The sequence below is a fragment of the Nannobrachium achirus genome, assembly GCF_963921795.1.
Source record: "Nannobrachium achirus genome assembly, chromosome: 13".
Lineage (NCBI taxonomy): Eukaryota > Metazoa > Chordata > Actinopteri > Myctophiformes > Myctophidae > Nannobrachium > Nannobrachium achirus.
The window spans coordinates 57014026-57030873 of NC_137833.1; the positions used below are offsets into that span (position 1 = coordinate 57014026).

The 16848-nt window shown below is 42.7% G+C and overlaps 1 protein-coding gene across 1 annotated transcript in view; it reads right to left on the bottom strand.

Moving 5' to 3' along the window:
- Window positions 1-1366, bottom strand: part of LOC308297464 (rap1 GTPase-GDP dissociation stimulator 1-B) — a gene marked incomplete at both ends in the record, with an annotated part of 57046 nt that extends 55680 nt beyond the window's left edge. Inside the window, one exon of the mRNA XM_080740870.1 lies at window positions 1357-1366. Coding sequence (XP_080596996.1) covers window positions 1357-1366 — 10 coding nt within the window. The remainder of the gene's footprint in view (window positions 1-1356) is intronic.
- Between the last annotated feature and the right edge of the window lie 15482 nt (window positions 1367-16848).

The following is a 16848-nucleotide window of genomic DNA, read 5'->3' on the forward strand; positions in this document are numbered from 1 at the left end:
AAGGCCCGGTCGGTCGCCCATGGTGAGGAGCTGGTCGTGGGGAGAAGGAGAAGGTGTTGGAAGAGAGGAGGCTTCGAGGGTTGTGGGACGAAGAGTGTGTGTGTGTGTGTGTGTGTGTGTGTGTGTGTGTGTGTGTGTGTGTGTGTGTGTGTGTGTGTGTGTGTGTGCCCACAAAGCTCACTCTCACTGCGTAGGGCAGGTGGAGCTTTAGCTTCCTGTCGACCAGAAAGCTGTGAATTTCCATGGAAACCACGTGATGAAGATGAAGATGAGATACTATGAACTGACGTGTCTCTGACATGATGAAGAGATACGATGAGCTGACGTGTCACTAACATGATGAAGAGATATAATGAGCTGATGAGTCACTAACAAACACACAGACGACAGCGAGTGTCGATCACTTTCACAACCAGAACCAATCGGTGCAGATCGGTGAAGTTCCAGTTGAGAATCTATTGGGAGTGAATCCAGTGTTACAGACTTGTAAGGGTCCATTTGGTTCCATTTGTACACTCTCAGAGTTACAGAGCTTCAAGGGTCCATTTGGTTCACATTGATGCTGCATTGTCTAAATTAGTGGTTCTCAAAGTGTGGCGCGGGGACCCCCAGGGGTCCAGGAGGGGTTTCTGGGGGGTCCCCAGCTAAATGAGTTAATATAACATCATACGATCACTTTAACTACTTTAACCCCTAAACATGATGCCATGTGTCGTGGGCTTGTAGATCTGCTATTCTCAAAAAGGCTTGAAGAAATTGAAAATAAAAAAGAACATTTTTAATCCTTGTATCGGGTGGTGTGTGTGTGTGTGTGTGTGTGTGTGTGTGTGTGTGTGTGTGTGTGTGTGTGTGTGTGTGTGTGTGTGTGTGTGTGTGTGTGTGTGTGTGTGTTGGGGGGGGGGGGGGCATCAAACTCTGTGTCATGTTCGATAACATTGTTGATGCCTTCAAACTCCGGTGTCGGAAGCGTTTCCCCCCCCCCCCCCCCATCCATAGACATTTCATAAAGTATTTATTTAAACGTCTTTTAAGCCTCTGACAAAGCTGGAGAGGAATCATGACAATAAACAGTATTTTTAGCATGCAACTATTAATTAGAAAGCTGAAAAAAAAGACGAGGATACAAGTTGTACCCTCGTATGCTGCACGTTGGATCACAAATTGGTCGTTAGTGAATTGAGTGCAAGACAGACTGTTGAGAACGCAAAACATTCAGCCTTATCTGCTTCTAGTTGGCAAGAGAAATGACACATGATCACTATCCAAAGGTATGAAGAAAGAGGAGTAGGCCTAAACAGTGAAAAGGAGCGTTTAGAGAGGAATATGGACAGCAAACTTTGTGTTTATCCTACCTACCTGGTCTCATCTACGCAAAGCCATTTGAGAAGCACCACGGCTTTGCCGTGACAGTTTTGGCTGCTTGCAAGGATTTTAGACACAGCACCAAAGATGAAGAAAGATGAAGCATGGATATCGCACCAGTTAGTTTCCACCCAAGACAGAAGCAGTTTTACCACAGGTACAACGGTACAAGCTCAGAGCAGCCAGCAGCACCACCACTCCACTGCTGCTTGGTGCGTGACTCTGAAGACTGTGTGTGTGTGTGTGTGTGTGTGTGTGTGTGTGTGTGTGTGTGTGTGTGTGTGCGTGTGCGTGTGCGTGTGTGTGTGTGTGTGTGTGCCCACAAAGCTCACTCTCACTGCGTAGGGCAGGTGGAGCTTTAGCTTCCTGTCAACCAGAAAGCTTTGAATTTCCATAGAAACCACGTGATGAAGATGAAGATGAGATACGATGAACTGACGTGTCACTAACATGATGAAGAGATAAGATGAACTGACGTGTCACTAACATGATGAAGAGATAGATGAACTGACGTGTCAACATGATGAAGTTATATAATGAGCTGATTTGTCACTAACAGACACACAGACGACAGCGAGTGTCGATCACAGTCACAACCAGAGCCAATCGGTGAAGTTCCAGTTGAGAATCCAGTGTGAGTGAATCCAGTGAGTGGTGAATCCGGTGAGCAGTAAATCCGGTGAGCAGTGAATCCGGTGAGCAGTGAATCCGGTGAGCAGTGAATCCGGTGAGCAGTGAATCCAGACATGGATGGAGCAGGGATTTGGATGGTGTTCCTCCTTCTCTTGATCTCAGGTAAAGGGTGGGGGGGGGGGGGGGGGGGGGGGCTGTTCAGTGCCTCAGAGATTTTGTGAGTCCCCGAACCGAACCAAAATAAATTAGTCTCTAAAAGTGCAGTATGAACCAGCCTTTACTCTGAATACTTTTTTTCCATTTCTCTTTCTTCCGTCTACACACAATCTTGTGGCCAAAAATAGACGATCAACAAGCTCACAACACGCTACAACGTGACACGTTGTGAGCTTGTAGATCAGCTATTTCTGACTAATGTTTGTTTAATATGTGAATGCTGGGGTTCAAGTGGTTGTTGATATGGATGTGAAAGACAACATGACGCTTCAATACATCAGTGCTGCTGCATGTTAACGTGCACTGTGTGTTTATTGATTGATTGATTGATTGATTGATTGATTGAAGACTTTATCAGAAGTTTGCTTAGGAAAAGGTACAGTTTCATGACAGTACAGTTCACTGGTACAAGGTCAACTAAAAGGAGATCCAAAAAAACGTTATGGCTTATTTACATATAGGAAACTTTTTTTTTAACTCATATACCATTGAATAACAGATACAGTCGTAAAGCAAAAGGTAAGAAAATACAGAAAAATAATAATAAGTTAAAGATAAAGTTATTCATACAATAGAAGGGGGGGGGGGGGGGTAAGGATGGGCTTTGTCTTTACCAGTTCTGAGTAGCAGCCTCCTGTAAGTGACTTTTCAGAGCTGTTTTAAAGGAAGTTATGGAATTACGTTCCACTCCTTTCGGTAGGGCGTTCCACATAGTGGTATAGTAGGAACAAACTTGATCCTTTTTGTTATGTTTCTCCTCAGCTCTCCAGACTGAACCAACACACACCACACCAGGTAAGACTGTCTGTCTGTCTGTCTGTCTGTCTGTCTGTCTGTCTGTCTGTCTGTCTGTCTGTCTGTCTGTCTGTCTGTCTGTCTGTCACTACATGTCTTGTTACAACACTGTTCATATTTGAACCAGTGAAATATGGTGATATTAGTATTTAAAGTGAATAAAAAGGTCAGTCAGTAAATACAGCAGTGTGTTTGACAGAGAGAGGCAACACATCACAACATTTTAAAATGAAAGATTATGAACAGTGAAATATTGTTATTAAATAGTTTTGCTTTGCAGGTGTGTATTCTTAAATGTAAACCAACTCAAATGTAATGTCTCACTTTCTCTAGAGGTGGAGCCCTTCCTCATCATAGCCACCACCAACAACCTGATGAAGATCAACTTGGACGGCTCCAGCTCCACAGAGCTCAAACAGGTGAAAACCATTAGACATAAAAAACACATCCTATGCAATCCTATACTATATTCTACACACTGCTTTAGACATGCTGGAATGTATTCCTGTCTGAGACTAACACAACTGATTTGCTGTGACAGACCGGGGAGGCTCAGGCTCTGGACTTTGACTATCAGCTGCAGATGATCTACTGGACAGAATGGTACAGCATCAGTCGCATGCACATCAGTGGCGGTGACGTCCAGGTCAGTGTGACAATGACAACGATGAGGATGAATGACAGGGAAGGGAAACCAAATGAACAATACTTATATTTGTAATATAAATACTTTGTGATATCAGTGTTAAATATCAAACAGAGAACAGGCTGCCTGGTGGCTCAGTCTCTTAGTGCAACGTTTCCCAAACAGTGGGACGGGACCCACTTTTGGGTCGTGGACACGTTTATAGTAAATATCCTTTGTTTTTTGCAATGTTGGACAGCAACACATTACTTAGTAATATATTACTGTAATATTATTACTTAACCAGTAACGAGTAATGTAACTTATTACATCTGTCAAAACAGTAATATTATTACTTAATACTGATCCAAGTAGCGCTGTGTTACTCCTTACAATGAACGTGATTCATTTCTGTTTCTGACTGAGATAAAATCATTGCCTGCTTCCAGACCATAGACCCCGCCCACTCTCAGAGTGGACTCTTTCTCTGGTCTGGAGCTTAATACAAGAATCAGATTTTATTTTCGGCTCCTCCAATGAGCGCGGGAGGTGGGGGTGGGTTTAACGAATAACCAATCCGCGCAGCAGTTGAAACGATTCAAACGAAGTTCACACACACAGGCAGGCTGAGGAAAGCACACACACACGTGCGCGCGCACTGATTTCACCAAGCTGTTTAATGTTGATTACATGTTTCTGTTCGCAGTTCTGTGTGGAAGCAGTCACTGGCACAGACAGACACACACACACAATCACACACACTCCGCGACGGTGCGTCGCGTCCACCGTGCGTCTCGATCACCGTGCGTCGCGATCACTCGCGCGCGGGCGCGCGCGTGCACGCTTGCATAAAAGTCCCTCCCCCGTAAATCGCTCAGAATAGGGCCAGATTCAGACTACTGCGTGAGCTGAGTCTGAGATCAGCCTAATAAAATCACTCTCTCTCTCTTCACTGTCTGGGTTGTATTGTCTATGAGGTGGTGCTGTAGTGTGCCTGTGTGTCCAGCAGATGGTGCTGTAGTGTGTCTGTGTGTCCAGCAGACATACTTTAGCTCATTTAAATGGCATAGTATAAGAGGTTGTCACATGGGCAATAAGGACAGATTTACAAGCTATCAACACTTTCTAATGCTACAGAATGGCAGCTTGTAGATCTGTTCTTATAAGGCATGCACCATCGTACAAAGTTTTTATGTTCGTGCAGGTCATGTCTGGTGCAGGTCTGTGTTCCTCTGTGTGTGACTCAAAAAGGAAGCCATGCACACATGTATACTTTCAACACTAGGAAGTACTGTCATTATTTTAGGTTTGTTTATGTTAATGTTTATTAAAGGATCCACATTAGAGACACATGAATGAGCCTCTAGTCTTCCCAGGGTCCTTATGTCAGTTAAAGATACAGGCAGCATATTATTATTCTGTGAATATTAAACTGACTGAAAGCCCAACGCTAAAGACACATTTTTACTGGAAATAGCCGATCTATAAGCTCACAACGCATCGCAGACACAACACATTGTGATCTTGTAGATCTGTTGTTGTTTGGTTTGAGAGGCTTCAATGTCTTTAGTTTTGCTGTTTTATTTTTACTCCTTTAACTGATTCACAGCCAAATCGCCAAAAATCGCCATTTTGGGGAGGGCTGAGGCAGCCAGATCGCCAAACGTCGCCTTTCTGATCATTTTCTGATTTTTTGGGTATTTTTTTGACATTTTTAGAGATATAAATGACCATTCTAGCTTCATATAAGCTTCAGCAATGATATTGCGATGGAAATGACGTCATCGCCGGAAACCGGAAATCGAGCGTGTCTCCCATGTACACAAGCATATTTTTTTACATTGGAAGCCATTACAGCAACTCCACTCTATCTCACGATCAAAACGTCGGATTTTGATCCGGTTTGAAGTGTCTGTGCGTCTATTGGGCATCTAAGGCACATAGTCGATAATTTTTTTAGACCATCAGGCGCGCGTATGGCGTGCACGGGTCCCGCGCCGTTCCATGCTAACGCTAATGCTAAGTGGATGGAATGGTTGCTAATTTGAGGCCTTCTAGCAATCGCCAGAGACCTTAATCATTGGCAACATCTAGTGTACACTATATAGACTACAGCCTACCAAAATGTCATGCATATGAGGGAGATCTACTGTGACTCTGAAAAATTAATAATATTCCTGGCAGTATAGGCGCACAAGCATTATTGTAAATGGCTGTGAGTGAGTGGTTAATAATATCTAGTGAACATAAAAGTGAAAAGTAATATATTATGTAATAGAATATATTACCCTTGATGTAAAACTTAATATTATTACTTTTCTAGAAAATAATGCATACAAAAAAATGAAAGAAACATTATTATATTCATAGTGCATGTATGGTTGATTGACAGGTCCTTCACAACACGTTGATTGAATATCCATCCAGTCTGGCTGTTGATTGGGTGTCAGGAAACCTGTACTGGTGTGACAGTGACAGGAAGACCATAGAGGTGTCCAAACTAAACGGGTTGTACAGAACAGTCCTGGTCAACACCGGTCTTAACTGGCCATACTCCATGGCTGTGGATGTACGCTACGGGTAAGAGCAGCTTTCTGGAGCTTAAACATAGGACACCTGTTAGACTAAAACAAATGATAAAAACCTGCTTTATGAACCATGTATGAACCAAGGTTATTATAGTTTTATCTTTAGTTCTTATTTTTATTTCATTTAGACTGATTAATGTAATCAGGATATTTATTTGGGTAACAGAGTAACACGTTGCAATTAGAGTACTCGGTTACTTAACTAGTTACCTTTTTCAAAATAATGGCATTACTTTGTTATCATTCTATTCAATGGGTCACCACTTTTAGTGTGACACATTGCTGACGGTATCACTGCTCTTGTTTTTATTACATTATGTTTTGCACCTGTGTGACCTGGCAGAGATTGTGGAATTATTCATGTTATGTTTAGATTTATTGATGAAAGGAGGAGAACATTAAAGCTAATTATCCTTGTTGAAGCCCAGTTCAGCTCCACAACACTGCTGGTCACTCCGCTAGGCTGCACTCTAGATTTATGTTTACCAAACCTCCTCACAATCCTCAATAACGCAAACATAATCAAAAAAGTTTTTTTTTTTTTTTTTTTTTTCCCCGTACACCTGTAATTTAGGCTACTGTAGTTTTTAACATAGTTATTTCATTGTTTGTATTTCACTATAACAACCCTGGTATGAACTCTTCATCATATTGTATGTCCACTAGTACTGTACTGTACTGTATGTGTGATTAGTTGTGAATAGTGACCCTGACACAGTGTCTCCCTGACAGATACTTGTACTGGTCAGACATAAGTGACAACAACCCCCACATAGAGAGGATGGGGATGGACGGCTCCAACAGGACGGTCATCGTGAAAGATAAGATCTCCAAGCCCACAGGCCTGACGTTAGACTACATCAACGATCACATCTACTGGACCAACGAGGAGAAACACATTGAGTTTGCCAACCTGGATGGAACCAACAGACACACAGGTAACACACACACACACACACACACACACACACACACACACACACACACACACACACACACACACACACACACACACACACACACACACACACACACACACACACACACCAAGTACTGTATAAACACTTGCATGCACTCTCTCGCTTGCGCGCACACACACACACACACACACACACACACACACACACACACACACACACACACACACACACACACACACACACACACACACACACACACACACACACACAGTAATTACTCATTTACTATTGTATCTTATTCATTTAAACTAGTGTTATAATATTCTTTATAATATTTAGTTGATTTATTTTATAATATTTAGACTATTTTGGTTTTGTGTGTCCATAGTTGTGAGTCAGGACAACATCTATCGTATCACTGTGTTTGAGGATCACATCTACTGGACAGACCAGATGACCAGCTCCATCTACAGAGCCAACAAGACTCATGGAACCAACAAGACCACAGTCATCAGAAACCTGGACGATCCATTTGACCTCCACATCTACCATCCCTCTAGACAACCTGAGGGTCTGTACCTCCTACTGTATATGTCACCGGATATAAGAGAACCAGCACATTCGAGACGCGGAGCACTCGTGATGCGGCACGGGGCGGAGCAAGCGGTCGCCACAACAACGTATTCCAGGCGGTGCGCCGCTCTATTGTCCACGACACTGCGAGCGGCTACCGAAGCCCCCCTGTATCCACGAAGCCCAAACGAGTTACGAGGCCCCCCTGGGTCCACGAAGCCCCAAGCGGCGCGAAGGCCAGCGGACCTTGGTCCTGCTCTTCGCCCCCGAGCGCCGCAGGCGCGAGTGGCCGCGAAGAGCGGGCCAGGGCCGCGCGGCCGGCGGAGCGCCGCGCGAGTTACGAAGCCGTGGTGAATGCAATCGTTATATTTATGCCCAGGCCGTAAGGCCTGGGCAAGCGCACGTTAAACGCCCTGTCCAAGTGACTACAATGGAGCTAATGGCTAGGCTAGGCTAGGCTAGGCTAGGCTAGGCTAGGCTAGGCTAGGCTAGTAAATAAAGAGTAAACACTTCCGGTCTGCGGCGAGTTCAAAGCGTGACGTAACTCTCTTATCCATTGGCTGACGTCGCCATCTGGTGGTGATTAGTGTGTGGTGAACGTCAAAACGAGTGCTCCATGACAACTTTTCCTGGTTTCTTGAACATACTGTAACATATACACCACTCTCATTATTACTATACTATTGGATTATTTAATCTGTTATGAAAAGTAATTTTATCTGTCATAACCTGGAGTCACCATCCTGGTCATTTTTATTGTATTTAGCCTATCATCAATTTTACATAAAAAAAAAAGAATAATAAAGTAAAATAAATTTTTAATTATCGAAAATGCAAATGTGAAACTTATAGATCAGCTATTTTCCACTATGAATACAGGTGTGCTTTATGATTTAGAGCAGGGGTCTTCAACGTTTTCAGGCCAAGGACCCCTTAGTTGAGAGAGAGATGAAGCAGGGACCCCCACAACCTGTTCATAGATTCCATATAGTTTCATTGTTTGACAGGCAGCTCAATAATCAGTGTAATTTGGATTCATGTCAATTTGTGTTTTCAGATATTTAACCACTTGAACTGTCAATACTTGACCTTTCACTCTGTACTTAGCCTGCCCTTTTCCCCCTCTACACCAAAGCTCTTTGCCAAAAATAGCCGATCTACAAGCTCACAGTCACAACGCACAGCTTGTAGATCTGCTATTTTTGGCTAAAGGTCTCTGAATATGGACGCTAGTGTTCAAGTGGTTAATATAAAAAAGGAGAAAAACTAGTTTCTATCACACAAAGACTTGGAGGACCCCCTGTAGTAACTCTGAGGACCCCCTAGGGGTCCCGGACCCCCTGTTGAAGAACCCTGATTTAGACTTTGACACATTGTTGTTCTTTGGGTCCAACAGGTTTGTAAAGCTGTGTAGAAACATATAGGTCTGTGTTCTCATATTCATTCCATGTGTGCATGTTTTCTCCACCCTGCAGTGTCTGGTCATCCATGTCAGAGCAACAATGGAGGCTGCAGTCACCTGTGTCTGCTCTCACCTGGAGGAGGCTACACGTGTGAGCAGTATATGTTTATCTGCACTGCCAACCAGGTGATTCACCTCAGCTTCACTGGTGTTACTTTTTATGACTTTATGGGCCCTATTTTCATACATGCCTTTTTTTTAATAACTTTTTTTTTTAAATATTTCAAATAGCTGATCTACAAGTTCACAACATGTCGATGTTGATCGGCTATTTGACATATTTTAAAATGTTTTTCAAAAACATGAAAAGAATTGTAGGGATAAGGTGTGTAAGGCATGGATGAAAATATAGCTCTATATATCATGTCTGCTTTTACCTTACTGCTTCTAAACACAGTCCTCTGTCTCCCTCAGTTTGCTTGTAAGACCTACAAGTGTATTCCATTGTCATGGAAATGTGACTCAGTAGATGACTGTGGGGACCAGTCAGATGAACCTGCAGACTGCTGTGAGTAGAGGCTTGTTGGTTCCCTTGACACATCACTGTGACATCACAGGTGATATCACAGGTGACATCACCTATGTAAAAGTCCATATATGGGTATTCCCCAGAATCCCTTTTATTCCCATTTATGGAGATCCCTGACGCAGCTCCTCCCAGAATTCACAGGGATTGGAGGCCGGCCCACTCTCCTGTCCCACAGTGTGGAGGAACTCGGTGTGAACAGTGCTGACCATCCAATCGTTCTGCATGTCTTGAGCCGAGTCATCCTCGTCACTCCATCCTGCATCCAATCATTCTGCATGTCTTGATCCGAGTCAGCCTCGTCACTCCACTGTCCGACTCCTCAGGGTCGTCCTTGCGGTCCCCAATTGTTTCTGGGAATGGGCATTCCCAGAAACATAATCCCCTTTTGCCCATATATGGCCATGTTTTGACATAACATTGTTGATTATCATGCAGGGTATCATGCATATAAGGGTAACTGGTCCGATATACATCCCTGGCTAGATGGCCAAGAATTAGCGCTACCTCGCCCTTTAGGGAGAGGTCGCATGTCACCCTGAGGCGTCTTGGTAGTATCAAAGTATAAAAATCAACCTGCTGTTATACTGAAGCTCATTTACTTTGTTATGTTTCTCCTCAGCTCTCCAGACTGAACCAACACACACCACACCAGGTAAGACTGTCTGTCTGTCTGTCTGTCTGTCTGTCTGTCTGTCTGTCTGTCTGTCTGTCTGTCTGTCTGCCTGCCTGCCTGCCTGCCTGCCTGCCCGCCTGTGTTCAAAACATGGGACCAAACCATTAAATTGCAGCCCCCACTGGAACATGTCTTGTTACAACACTGTTCATATTTGAACCAGTGAAATATGGTGATATTAGTATTTAAAGTGAATAAAAAGATAAGTCAGTAAATACAGCAGTGGTGTGTTTGACAAAGAAATGCAACACATCACAACATTTTAAAAGTAAAGATTATGAACAGTGGAATATTGTTATTAAATAGTTTTGCTTTGCAGGGTGTGTGTATTTTAAAATGTAAACCAACTCAAATGTAATGTCTCACTTTCTCCAGAGGTGGAGCCCTTCCTCATCGTAGCCACCAGGTCCAACCTGATGAAGATCAACTTGGACGGCTCCAGCTCCACAAGGCTCAAACAGGTTAAAACCATTAGACATAAAAACACATCCTATGTAATCCTATACTATATTCTACACACACTGCTTTAGACATGCTGGAATGTATTCCTGTCTGAGACTAACACAACTGATTTGCTGTGACAGACCGGGGCGGCTCAGGCTCTGGACTTTGACTATCAGCTGCAGATGATCTACTGGACAGAATGGTACAGCATCAGTCGCATGCACATCAGTGGCGGTGACGTCCAGGTCAGTGTGACAATGACAACGATGAGGATGAATGACAGGGAAGGGAAACCAAATGAACAATACTTATATTTGTAATATAAATACTTTGTGATATCAGTGTTAAATATCAAACAGAGAACAGGCTGCCTGGTGGCTCAGTCTCTTAGTGCAACGTTTCCCAAACAGTGGGACGGGACCCACTTTTGGGTCGTGGACACGTTTATAGTAAATATCCTTTGTTTTTTGCAATGTTGGACAGCAACACATTACTTAGTAATATATTACTGTAATATTATTACTTAACCAGTAACGAGTAATGTAACTTATTACATCTGTCAAAACAGTAATATTATTACTTAATACTGATCCAAGTAGCGCTGTGTTACTCCTTACAATGAACGTGATTCATTTCTGTTTCTGACTGAGATAAAATCATTGCCTGCTTCCAGACCATAGACCCCGCCCACTCTCAGAGTGGACTCTTTCTCTGGTCTGGAGCTTAATACAAGAATCTGATTTTATTTTCGGCTCCTCCAATGAGCGCGGGAGGTGGGGGTGGGTTTAACGAATAACCAATCCGCGCAGCAGTTGAAACGATTCAAACGAAGTTCACACACACAGGCAGGCTGAGGAAAGCACACACACACACGCGCGCGCGCACTGATTTCACCAAGCTGTTTAATGTTGATTACATGTTTCTGTTCGCAGTTCTGTGTGGAAGCAGTCACTGGCACAGACAGACACACACACACAATCACACACACTCCGCGACGGTGCGTCGCGTCCACCGTGCGTCTCGATCACCGTGCGTCGCGATCACTCGCGCGCGGGCGCGCGCGTGCACGCTTGCATAAAAGTCCCTCCCCCGTAAATCGCTCAGAATAGGGCCAGATTCAGACTACTGCGTGAGCTGAGTCTGAGATCAGCCTAATAAAATCACTCTCTCTCTCTTCACTGTCTGGGTTGTATTGTCTATGAGGTGGTGCTGTAGTGTGCCTGTGTGTCCAGCAGATGGTGCTGTAGTGTGTCTGTGTGTCCAGCAGACATACTTTAGCTCATTTAAATGGCATAGTATAAGAGGTTGTCACATGGGCAATAAGGACAGATTTACAAGCTATCAACACTTTCTAATGCTACAGAATGGCAGCTTGTAGATCTGTTCTTATAAGGCATGCACCATCGTACAAAGTTTTTATGTTCGTGCAGGTCATGTCTGGTGCAGGTCTGTGTTCCTCTGTGTGTGACTCAAAAAGGAAGCCATGCACACATGTATACTTTCAACACTAGGAAGTACTGTCATTATTTTAGGTTTGTTTATGTTAATGTTTATTAAAGGATCCACATTAGAGACACATGAATGAGCCTCTAGTCTTCCCAGGGTCCTTGTGTCAGTTAAAGATACAGGCAGCATATTATTATTCTGTGAATATTAAACTGACTGAAAGCCCAACGCTAAAGACACATTTTTACTGGAAATAGCCGATCTATAAGCTCACAACGCATCGCAGACACAACACATTGTGATCTTGTAGATCTGTTGTTGTTTGGTTTGAGAGGCTTCAATGTCTTTAGTTTTGCTGTTTTATTTTTACTCCTTTAACTGATTCACAGCCAAATCGCCAAAAATCGCCATTTTGGGGAGGGCTGGGGCAGCCAGATCGCCAAACGTCGCCTTTCTGATCATTTTCTGATTTTTTGGGTATTTTTTTGACATTTTTAGAGATATAAATGACCATTCTAGCTTCATATAAGCTTCAGCAATGATATTGCGATGGAAATGACGTCATCGCCGGAAACCGGAAATCGAGCGTGTCTCCCATGTACACAAGCATATTTTTTTACATTGGAAGCCATTACAGCAACTCCACTCTATCTCACGATCAAAACGTCGGATTTTGATCCGGTTTGAAGTGTCTGTGCGTCTATTGGGCATCTAAGGCACATAGTCGATAATTTTTTTAGACCATCAGGCGCGCGTATGGCGTGCACGGGTCCCGCGCCGTTCCATGCTAACGCTAATGCTAAGTGGATGGAATGGTTGCTAATTTGAGGCCTTCTAGCAATCGCCAGAGACCTTAATCATTGGCAACATCTAGTGTACACTATATAGACTACAGCCTACCAAAATGTCATGCATATGAGGGAGATCTACTGTGACTCTGAAAAATTAATAATATTCCTGGCAGTATAGGCGCACAAGCATTATTGTAAATGGCTGTGAGTGAGTGGTTAATAATATCTAGTGAACATAAAAGTGAAAAGTAATATATTATGTAATAGAATATATTACCCTTGATGTAAAACTTAATATTATTACTTTTCTAGAAAATAATGCATACAAAAAAATGAAAGAAACATTATTATATTCATAGTGCATGTATGGTTGATTGACAGGTCCTTCACAACACGTTGATTGAATATCCATCCAGTCTGGCTGTTGATTGGGTGTCAGGAAACCTGTACTGGTGTGACAGTGACAGGAAGACCATAGAGGTGTCCAAACTAAACGGGTTGTACAGAACAGTCCTGGTCAACACCGGTCTTAACTGGCCATACTCCATGGCTGTGGATGTACGCTACGGGTAAGAGCAGCTTTCTGGAGCTTAAACATAGGACACCTGTTAGACTAAAACAAATGATAAAAACCTGCTTTATGAACCATGTATGAACCAAGGTTATTATAGTTTTATCTTTAGTTCTTATTTTTATTTCATTTAGACTGATTAATGTAATCAGGATATTTATTTGGGTAACAGAGTAACACGTTGCAATTAGAGTACTCGGTTACTTAACTAGTTACCTTTTTCAAAATAATGGCATTACTTTGTTATCATTCTATTCAATGGGTCACCACTTTTAGTGTGACACATTGCTGACGGTATCACTGCTCTTGTTTTTATTACATTATGTTTTGCACCTGTGTGACCTGGCAGAGATTGTGGAATTATTCATGTTATGTTTAGATTTATTGATGAAAGGAGGAGAACATTAAAGCTAATTATCCTTGTTGAAGCCCAGTTCAGCTCCACAACACTGCTGGTCACTCCGCTAGGCTGCACTCTAGATTTATGTTTACCAAACCTCCTCACAATCCTCAATAACGCAAACATAATCAAAAAAGTTTTTTTTTTTTTCTTTTCCCCCGTACACCTGTAATTTAGGCTACTGTAGTTTTTAACATAGTTATTTCATTGTTTGTATTTCACTATAACAACCCTGGTATGAACTCTTCATCATATTGTATGTCCACTAGTACTGTACTGTACTGTATGTGTGATTAGTTGTGAATAGTGACCCTGACACAGTGTCTCCCTGACAGATACTTGTACTGGTCAGACATAAGTGACAACAACCCCCACATAGAGAGGATGGGGATGGACGGCTCCAACAGGACGGTCATCGTGAAAGATAAGATCTCCAAGCCCACAGGCCTGACGTTAGACTACATCAACGATCACATCTACTGGACCAACGAGGAGAAACACATTGAGTTTGCCAACCTGGATGGAACCAACAGACACACAGGTAACACACACACACACACACACACACACACACACACACACACACACACCAAGTACTGTATAAACACTTGCATGCACTCTCTCGCTTGCGCGCACACACACACACACACACACACACACACACACACACACACACACACACACACACACACACACACACACACACACACACACACACACAGTAATTACTCATTTACTATTGTATCTTATTCATTTAAACTAGTGTTATAATATTCTTTATAATATTTAGTTGATTTATTTTATAATATTTAGACTATTTTGGTTTTGTGTGTCCATAGTTGTGAGTCAGGACAACATCTATCGTATCACTGTGTTTGAGGATCACATCTACTGGACAGACCAGATGACCAGCTCCATCTACAGAGCCAACAAGACTCATGGAACCAACAAGACCACAGTCATCAGAAACCTGGACGATCCATTTGACCTCCACATCTACCATCCCTCTAGACAACCTGAGGGTCTGTACCTCCTACTGTATACACCACTCTCATTATTACTATACTATTGGATTATTTAATCTGTTATGAAAAGTAATTTTATCTGTCATAACCTGGAGTCACCATCCTGGTCATTTTTATTGTATTTAGCCTATCATCAATTTTACATAAAAAAAAAGAATAATAAAGTAAAATAAATTTTTAATTATCGAAAATGCAAATGTGAAACTTATAGATCAGCTATTTTCCACTATGAATACAGGTGTGCTTTATGATTTAGAGCAGGGGTCTTCAACGTTTTCAGGCCAAGGACCCCTTAGTTGAGAGAGAGATGAAGCAGGGACCCCCACAACCTGTTCATAGATTCCATATAGTTTCATTGTTTGACAGGCAGCTCAATAATCAGTGTAATTTGGATTCATGTCAATTTGTGTTTTCAGATATTTAACCACTTGAACTGTCAATACTTGACCTTTCACTCTGTACTTAGCCTGCCCTTTTCCCCCTCTACACCAAAGCTCTTTGCCAAAAATAGCCGATCTACAAGCTCACAGTCACAACGCACAGCTTGTAGATCTGCTATTTTTGGCTAAAGGTCTCTGAATATGGACGCTAGTGTTCAAGTGGTTAATATAAAAAAGGAGAAAAACTAGTTTCTATCACACAAAGACTTGGAGGACCCCCTGTAGTAACTCTGAGGACCCCCTAGGGGTCCCGGACCCCCTGTTGAAGAACCCTGATTTAGACTTTGACACATTGTTGTTCTTTGGGTCCAACAGGTTTGTAAAGCTGTGTAGAAACATATAGGTCTGTGTTCTCATATTCATTCCATGTGTGCATGTTTTCTCCACCCTGCAGTGTCTGGTCATCCATGTCAGAGCAACAATGGAGGCTGCAGTCACCTGTGTCTGCTCTCACCTGGAGGAGGCTACACGTGTGAGCAGTATATGTTTATCTGCACTGCCAACCAGGTGATTCACCTCAGCTTCACTGGTGTTACTTTTTATGACTTTATGGGCCCTATTTTCATACATGCCTTTTTTTTAATAACTTTTTTTTTTAAATATTTCAAATAGCTGATCTACAAGTTCACAACATGTCGATGTTGATCGGCTATTTGACATATTTTAAAATGTTTTTCAAAAACATGAAAAGAATTGTAGGGATAAGGTGTGTAAGGCATGGATGAAAATATAGCTCTATATATCATGTCTGCTTTTACCTTACTGCTTCTAAACACAGTCCTCTGTCTCCCTCAGTTTGCTTGTAAGACCTACAAGTGTATTCCATTGTCATGGAAATGTGACTCAGTAGATGACTGTGGGGACCAGTCAGATGAACCTGCAGACTGCTGTGAGTAGAGGCTTGTTGGTTCCCTTGACACATCACTGTGACATCACAGGTGATATCACAGGTGACATCACCTATGTAAAAGTCCATATATGGGTATTCCCCAGAATCCCTTTTATTCCCATTTATGGAGATCCCTGACGCAGCTCCTCCCAGAATTCACAGGGATTGGAGGCCGGCCCACTCTCCTGTCCCACAGTGTGGAGGAACTCGGTGTGAACAGTGCTGACCATCCAATCGTTCTGCATGTCTTGAGCCGAGTCATCCTCGTCACTCCATCCTGCATCCAATCATTCTGCATGTCTTGATCCGAGTCAGCCTCGTCACTCCACTGTCCGACTCCTCAGGGTCGTCCTTGCGGTCCCCAATTGTTTCTGGGAATGGGCATTCCCAGAAACATAATCCCCTTTTGCCCATATATGGCCATGTTTTGACATAACATTGTTGATTATCATGCAGGGTATCATGC